The sequence below is a fragment of the Poromitra crassiceps genome (genome assembly GCF_964638095.1).
Source record: "Poromitra crassiceps genome assembly, chromosome: 3".
Taxonomy (NCBI): domain Eukaryota; kingdom Metazoa; phylum Chordata; class Actinopteri; order Beryciformes; family Melamphaidae; genus Poromitra; species Poromitra crassiceps.
The window spans coordinates 42,299,385-42,308,426 of NC_139625.1; the positions used below are offsets into that span (position 1 = coordinate 42,299,385).

The 9,042-nt window shown below is 43.0% G+C and overlaps 1 protein-coding gene across 1 annotated transcript in view; it reads left to right on the forward strand.

Annotated features, from left to right (window-relative positions):
* The window catches only part of LOC310773677 (chloride intracellular channel protein 4), a 45,975-nt gene extending 41,095 nt beyond the window's left edge, over nucleotides 1–4,880 (forward strand). Inside the window, exons 5-6 of the mRNA XM_083633602.1 lie at nucleotides 1,202–1,383; nucleotides 3,063–4,880. Coding sequence (XP_083489728.1) covers nucleotides 1,202–1,383; nucleotides 3,063–3,227 — 347 coding nt within the window. The 3' untranslated portion in view covers nucleotides 3,228–4,880. The remainder of the gene's footprint in view (nucleotides 1–1,201; nucleotides 1,384–3,062) is intronic.
* Nucleotides 4,881–9,042: the final 4,162 nt, after the last annotated feature.

Consider the following 9,042-nt stretch of genomic DNA (forward strand, 5'->3'; position numbering starts at 1 on the left):
AGGCTGAATGTCATGTTTTGATGATAAGCACATTCCACAGCCACCAACAGATTTGAATTACTGTTTCACTACAATCTCAATAGAATCTCATTTTATGAATTATCTCTACATCAATCAATAGTTCACATCTGCCATTTTCCCAAAGTAAAGGCTCCATCCTTGCTGTCAAACATGATGGTGCTGTGTGTAATTAAAGGGTTTGTCTGTCAATGAAATGCTGCCCTCATGTGGTTGATCAGAGTATGGTTGCTGCAGCTGCGGTTGGAGGCCTCAGGAAAATATAGCAAACTGAAAATTTGATTACACGCGCTCATTGAATACATAAAGCATGCAAACGTAATTTCTTCATAGGCTCAAAGAAGAGTTTTTGAGAAGAAGGGTTTTGTGGATTTTGTTTATAGTCAAGTCAAGGTATATTTATTTATGTAGCACATTTTTACAACCACGGTTGACCAAAGTGCTGAACAGCCAATCACAAATATCAAATAGATATTTATAGACACATAGAGTTGGTAGTAATAATAAAAAAAACAATACACGTAGTAATAATAATAATAGGCACAATAAAAATAATGTCAGGGTCACAAGCTCAACTCGAATTGAACACTAATGAGAACAGATGGGTCTTCAGCAGTGACTTAAAAAATTCAGGGGTCTGCGCAGTTCTTATACGAACAGGTAGGCTGTTCCAAAGTTTGGGGGTAGCCACCGCAAAGGCTCAGTCGCCTCTGTTTTTGAGCCTGGATCTCGGAACATCCAGGAGCATCTGGTTAGTTATCCTCAGAGCTCTGGCTGAAGTATGATGGTGCAGGATATCAGATAGATAGGAAGGCACCAGCCCATTTAAAGCCTTAACAATCAACTTATCTTAAAATCAATCCTGAAGCGGACAGGAAGCCAATGGAGGGAGGCCAACACAGGAGTTTCTTTTTCCAGTTAGTAGCCAAGCAGCAGCATTCTGTACTAACTGGAGAAGACGCAGGGACAATTGATCTAGACCCACATACAGAGAATTACAATAGTCTAGCCTAGAGGTAATAAAAGCATGGAGAACTCTCTCAAAGTCTGCTTAACAGTCATCCAAAAGGTCAGGTCGCCCGATCATAACAATCTCTGTCTTATTTTCATTGAGGTTGAGAAAGTTGAACTCTATCCAAGATGTAACGTCCTCATAATGCCATAATATGTGTGTGTTTTGTAGGTCTGGAGCGTGGGCTGCTGAAGACGCTGCAGAAGCTGGATGAGTATCTGCGCTCGCCGCTGCCGGACGAGATCGACCACAACAGCATGGAGGACGTGAAGGTCTCCAGCCGCAGGTTCCTGGACGGAGACGACATGACCCTGGCTGACTGCAACCTGCTCCCCAAGCTGCATATAGTCAAGGTGAGAGACTACACCTGGCAGGAAACGATAATTAAATTGAATGCAGAATGATCTCAGGGTTTAACCAGGTATACACACTTTAGACCATATTTTGGAATTTAAAGGTGTACCTAGAGCACTTTTAAACATCAAAATGTCATGGGCGTCCGGGTAGTGTAACGGTAGATTCCCTGCCTACCAAGACGAGGCTCACAGGTTGATGCCCCCATGTTCCCTCCGGCTTGGTCGGGCATCCATACAGGCACGATTGGCTGTGTCTGCGGGTGGGAAGCCGGATTAGGGGTATGTGTCCTCCTAGTCGCTGCACTAGCACCTCCTCTCGTTGGTCGGGGGGGGCTTTTCAGGGCGGAAGGGAACTGGTGGGAATAGCGTGATCCTCCCATGTGCTACGTCCTGCCGGTGAACCTCCCCGCTGTCAGGTGAAAATAAGCAGCTGGCAACTGCGCATGTGTCGGAGGAAGCATGGTGCTAGTCTATGGCTCTCCCCAGATCAGCAGAGGGTGGAGCAGCGACCGAGGCAGCAGGGGAAAAAATTTACCAAGTACAATTGGGGAGAAAATCAGAAATACAGTAATAATAATAATAATAATAATAATAATAATAAAAACATCAAAATATGATAAATTAATTGTAATGCCTTTGTATAGTTACTGTAAGCCAGGGCTGCACAATATCTCGGGCCATCAATAAGTAGTTCGCCAAAGAAATCTAAAATGTACTATTTTAATTTTTCATGCATAAACTAAATCCCACTCATGTATAGCTAACTCAGTATCTACAATATTGAACATTATAACATTATTAAATAATGTTAAATAAATAATATAATACTATTAAAATGTGCTAAGTATGTACTGGGGGGGGGGGGGGGGGGGGGGGGGGCGGGGGGTTACAAGGGGAAAAGAAGTGGGTCGCGACAAGTTTTATTTTTTGTAAGTAGCTCTCATACTAAAAAAGTTTGGGTACCCCTGCTGTAAGCAAATGAGACCATGGAGGAGACAAGGGGTAGCCTCTGTCTCACACCAGTGGTATTATTGGTGCTAGTGTTTCTCAAAAGTAAGACATTTCCTATAAGCCACATTGCCGTTGCCGCAAAGACAATGCTGTCATTGTAAGAACTCTGATCTGTACTTGTGCTGAAAAGAAGCCTAGCAGATCAGATACATATATATACATATATATATATATATAAAAGAAGCCGAGCAGATCAGATACAACATCTGACTGTGGCACACAAAATATAAAATGCAGTGTAGAGGCCGGTAGAGGCTGTCAATCTTCTCAGTAAGGGTTGTTTGTTATTAATTATACTGATAACGATAATGATTTATTGTTGTTAAAATGGCACATGTGCCACCTTTTTAATAATGGTTTAGTTAAGTTTATTTACGACACAACTCAAACTAAAATAACTATTCTTGTTGGAGTCACAATCTGTAACCTTAAGAAAGGACTGTAATATGAACTCTTGCATACTAATCATACAGAAAAGCTGTCCACTTAAACTGAATTTCTTTTGATTAGATTTGTTCTGAACTAATGGAAAGAAATTACATACACTGCATCTATACAAATGTCAAAAGTATTTGATACATCATAATTCCAGTTCATTTGTACTCTCCAGTGCATGGCATAGTTGGTGCGACCATTTCTCACAATACCTTAACTTCTTCCTCCAGGTTGTGGCCAAGAAGTACAGAGGCTTTGACATCCCCAAGGAGATGAGTGCCATCTGGAAGTACCTGAACATGGCTTACACACGCGAGGAGTTCACCAACACCTGCCCCAGCGACAAGGAGATCGAGATCGCCTACGGAGACGTTGCCAAGAGGCTGGTTAAATAGGCCGCCCCGCCCCCACGCTACTCCCACCCAATCCCCTCCCAGCACCGGGACTGCTCCGCTCACTTACGAGAAAGAAAAACTATGGACTCCTTTCCTTCTCTCCTCATATAGAGCAAACCCCCTCCCTCCCCCCAATGCATGAACCCTTCTTATTCCTTTTTCATTCTCAGATGTTGATGAAGATCTCTTTAGTTGATTCAGCAAAGCTTTCCATCATTTAACCATTATCACCTTTTTCTTTTTTGCTCCATTTTGCTGATGGCGTGTGAGATGGAGAAGCAGTCACACAGTAGATTGCTGCATGTGTAGCAGTGCTTATCAGTGTTGGGGGTCTCGTTGACACGCTCCCTGATAAGTGACCTTCAAGCTGACCTTCTCTCTCCATACAGGTGACAGGTCACAACGCTATTGTTAATTGTCTGTCATCTGTTTAATATTGAATTGCTCGCGCACTCTCTCTTTCTCTCTCTCTCTCTCAAAAGAAGCAGTGTAAACAGTGTTGAAAGCTTCCGTGTTTTTGGCTAGAGTATTTGAAAGCTGAAGAAGCTAGCCTCAACCAGAAAAGCAAATTTTGACATATCAAGTGAGAGATGCTTTATTTTAATGTTGAGTTGCTCAAATAAATCAATAACTGTAACGGCAGGTAAGGCTGCCTGGTATCCATGCTTTGATTCCCTCATTGCCTTATACTGTATGGGCAGAAGTGTTCTAGTTCAGCTCAATAGGATTGTAGGAAAAGACCTGTACTAGCTGCAGAGGCGACATGTTTTCAACTCAGGAAAGATGCAACCTGAGATGGAAGAAATATTCCACTATACGTAGCTTACAGAATCATTCGAGGATGTACGGAAGTGTAAACTGGCCCATAATCACTACCTTGCCATAAAAAAGGTCCACTGAGCAGTAAGCCTCCATTTAGCAGAAAAGCAAGCCGTCTCTTCCCCTCTCGTGATGCGTGAAGGGAAGTCTTCACTTGCGTGGCGCTGGCAGGAGCACTAGTTTGGATTTCACATCACTGACTAAAAAGGGCACATGATTCTGGTCTCACTGTGGATAGGATGACTCCTGCTATATCAACTGGTGAAGTAAAAACACTAATGTGACTCAGGCATTAGGAAAGGTGACACTAAAGATATTTATGAGAAAATGAATAGAGGACAGTAGCGGTGAAATGAATATCTGGTTTCATTGTCTCTTCAGTGTGTAGATTGATCTCTAAGGCAGTGGATGTATGTTATACAGTAGCTCTCAAAGTGCTTTAGTCTGGATAAAGCAGAACACATGAAGTCCTCACCTCCCTGGTTTCGCCATGTTTTTCACACATTTGTTATGAAACAAATTTGATAAAAAGGAATTGTAAATATTTTTGTTTTCATTGCTCGGAATTCAAGTGTAAATTTTATACATTCATCTGTTTTGAATTTTGGGGAACTAGGCCATTTCTTGCCGGCTTGGATTTTAATTGTAGAGAACATCTCTTGCCTTAGCTGTTTTCTCTTTGTTGATGTTTTTGCAAAGAGTTTCCTCAGAGATCACCGCATTGTGGCGCAAGTGTGATGTACAAAGAAAATATCTGAGCTATGTCATGGCCTTTTTCTTTTATTTTTTAACAATAATGACTGATTTGAAATAAACCTCTTATTGACACTTTGACTTGTGTGTTTTGTTTTGACCTCTGTCTTGGCATCAGTATCATAGTTTCACTGTTGTTTCACCCAGTAGAGGTTAGCACAATGAAAGAATATTCGAGAACTGTTTTGCTCAGAAGTTTCACTCTACATGCTGTTATGCAATTCTGTATCTCGAAAATAACATCTCACATTGGTTTCCTTTCCATTTGGAGATCCTTGACATGAAAAGTTTGGGAACCCCTGGACCAAGACATGTTTGTTTGCAGCCCCCTCCCCAGCCAAACCCCACCCTCCCCCCAACCAGAGTTTTCACCACCAAGGAATGTCTCAAGTGGGTGCCCACTGCCCACCGACCCTGCCCGCCCCTCTTCCCCTTGAAGACACCCTACTCATCACGCAGTCAGTTTTGATTGTTTTTCAGCCTGTTCCCAATTCTCGACTCCACCGAGGCACAAACAAGTCTATTCTGCCAGGCTGATTGCTGCAGCCAACGTTTCACAAGAGACAAACAAACAGAAAGGTGTGGGAGGGAGCGTAGAGTTTTTGGGTGCTCTCCAGATCATTAAAGTCTCATGTTTCAGTACCACATTCTCTTCTCCCTCGCTGGAGAACATTGCCACACGGTCTGCAGTTGTAACTCACCCAGATGCAAACAGACAGGGTGTGTGTGTGTAAAGAAAAAACACAAGACTGGCTATCATTCAGACCACACACTCATTACAAGCAGGGTGAGTGTATATTAGGGTAATAAGGTAATGAAGGTGAGAGCGATGAGGTGTGTGTGTGTGTGTGTGTGTGTGTGTGTGTGTGAGAGACATTCTGTATACTGTAATACTATCCAGGGGAACAACACTGCTACATACACACCAACAGAGGGAGCCAGACAGTCACTGTCAGCTACCACTTACTGAACTACAGAGAAGCACCTCACTGCAGTGTGCTACATATCCTGTAGCACCTAAAAAACATATTTAAAGAGTAAGACAATTTCCCACCCTGGTGGACAATAAACTTCTATTCTATTCTATTCTAATTGGCTCAGTTATGATTAAAGCCATTGTAAAATGCACAACTTGGTCCGCATAACAGTAGCCTACATAATATGTAGCCTACATAGCCTACATACAGTAGCCTACATAACATAATATGTAGCTACTGTTATGCGGACCAAGTTGTTAATATTATTAATGTGCCAACCAAAAATCATAGCAGTAGGCTATGTGTCACTATAGCAAACACTTTATTTAGCTACTGTTCAACTATGTTGCTTGGCAAAAGGCTGGGCTATTTCATTATTAGCAATGAAAAATAAAAGACTTCCTGAATATTGACATCCATTCTTTTTAAATACCATGACTGACTGTAAACTCACAGTGCAGCAGGCTTCCTGTGGCTTATTTGTTAAATTAATGTGGGCAGGCAGGTGTTGCGTGTTGGCCTGGAGAATTGTGAAAACTGGGCTTTGTATCAGGAGTAGTGGCAGAGATCAACTGTGAACAGCTCTTGGCAGCAAACTGGCAGCGAAAATAATATTTATCCTTCCCTTTAATTTAAGCCTGTCATTCAAGTCATGATAGGGGGCAGATAATGTGGATGAATGGCATGTTATGGGCTACTTGAAAATGAAAAGAGTAGACTTCACGTCATGGACTGGCATTATCAAATTGTCTAAGTCTTAGACTCTAAGAGAAAGGTTTCTGTGCAAAATCCCAGTAGCCTATTCACCATGATCCCCCGCCATGTGTTTTCTACATATAGGCCTCGGTGCTGTCAATCAACAGAGCGAGTCAAATAGAAGGCAGCCCATGGATGTCAGGTGCACAGGGTCCATATGTAAAGAATGCCTTACACATTGTAGGTCCAAAACCCAGTTGGGATATCACCATGTACCTTCGAGCGAGCTACTTTACTAGTGTAAATATTTATCCAGCTGTATAAATGGGTGTTGTGTCAAACCTGCAAACTCGACTGGCACTGCCCAGGAAAGAGAGACGATGCCAAACAGAGAAAAGGCTGTACTATGTTTCTGGAGGTGATCATTCACAACTTAGTGTGGAACAGGACACTCCTATGTCTGATACTGAGTGATAATGCCAAAAACATTAAGCCAAGATTGAAGATGTGCATTCTTGCAGCATACAGTGGTTCTCAATGTGGGGTCTAGGGGACCAACAGGGGTCCTTAAGGGGGGTTCCAGGGGGTCCCCAGCAAATTGATGAAAGCATTATTTCATTTACAAGAAAGTTCCACAGGAATGCAGAAGAATGACTGTTTTGATCATAGTTTCACTGTTATTTCTTTAGCTACAACACAGTCATGGGATTCTGGACAAAATGATATTGGGCAATAAAAAAAATTCTCAGATTTGGGTGTTCATATGGGGGTCCGTGGCCCTAATGTGGAATTGACAGGTTGAACAAATGCTTAAGAAAGAAGAAAAGCACTGGGGTTCGACTCGAGCAAATTCACACATATAAGCTAGGGTATCTACCACCAATATCTGTCATTGGGCCAAATTTCAGGTCTCTGCAATGTACCAACTCACAGGAATTTGCGTTGCGGCAGAAAAAAGGGAGATGGTGATGTTAAACGGCTAGCGCGCGAGTGGGGTAAAACCGCCGATATATCTGATGGGCTGACTCACCAAAAGACGGTGCTGCGGCTCTAAACTACATGTTTGGGGGTTCTAGAAGAGAACACAAGACGTCTGCTCAGATGTGCGTTTACTGCGGTGGTTAAATGCCCGATCGTGTCTGCCTGGGCTGGGCTATCAGCTAAATTCTAACTTTGCTGAATGGATAGAACGGGGGAATTTACCCCACCCTGATCCCCGCCGCCCCCAGGCTAACCCAGCGTCTATTGTGGGCGTTCCTAGAGCCTGTATGGGCGTTCCCAGACATGCGGACTGTCGCTATGGTGTCACAATCGGTCACAATGCCCTAAAATGGCCTGCAGAGGCCTAAAAACGTAAGATATGGCTGTTATATCGACAACATTTGGTAGATTTGTGTAATTTTTTGTTTCTGATTCTGAGTAGGGTGACATTTCCAACCTAAGTGCAAAGGTTGGCTGCTGTGGGCATTATGGTTTCTGACGTGCATAACACACTCCATACCAGTTGGTGGCGGTAATGCACCAATTGGTTTATCAACCGCCTAAACGTCAAAGGAGAAGAACGTTTCGTTTGTTTGTTTGTTTTTGTTGCTGTGAAGACAGGACATCCAATAGGCACTGCTGTATCAAACCCTGCTTTTCTACTGTCATGGGGGTGAGTAGGTGAGTAGACCGAATTTTCATTTTGGGTCAACTATGGTATAGTCTCGCTAGCCAGCTTAGAGGCTGGCTAGCGAGACTAACTATGGTATAACTTCTGCTTCAACTTAATATGTCCCCCAATGGCAATTGGTTTTGCAGCAAGAACAATAAAAGTACGAGGGATCAGCCGAGCAGCATTTTGGTAAACAAACCGCGTCACTGGGTGGCAATGGAACCCTATGGAGCCCATGTGGCGTGAGGCGTGAGTGTCTGACTCTAGCCAGTTAACTCTGTTTACATTAAAATGAAAACTGCGACAGTTCACACAACTTTAACACGACATGCATATATTATACATCAAACTCTTCAGCTACTTCTGCTCTCACTCAGAATGTCAAAATATAAGCGATGTGATGACATCATGTATAGTGATGTATAGTTTTTGAGATATTAACATTTGTTGTTCTGCATTTCTGGGTGTCAAGTGACGTCACGCTGATTCGTCCTATAGATACAGTAGGGGCGGGACTTCCGTGGGAGGTGATCATACAGTGCACTAGAAGGCCAACAACAACTAGTCATTGACTCATTGGTGACCAACCTTCTTCACATAGTGCAATATCTATAGCAATAACAACTAACATTTTTGTACAAGTCAGATAAAATGGACAGTAGGCTACCAGAATGTGTAGGCTACTCGTACAAGTGCATGCTCGTCATCATCAGCGCCACGGGGCGTTGAATGGGGGGAGAGGACACCAAACTTGGGGAGTGCGCTTAGGGTGGGGTAACAGAGTAAAAAATGGGGAAAAAGAAAAAGAAAAATATGAATGGGGGAAGAGGGGAACAAGCACTGCATTGCAGGTATTGCACTAGTTACTCTTAATAGGGGGCAATGTGTACCTGGAGCCAGAAGGCAATACTCAGCG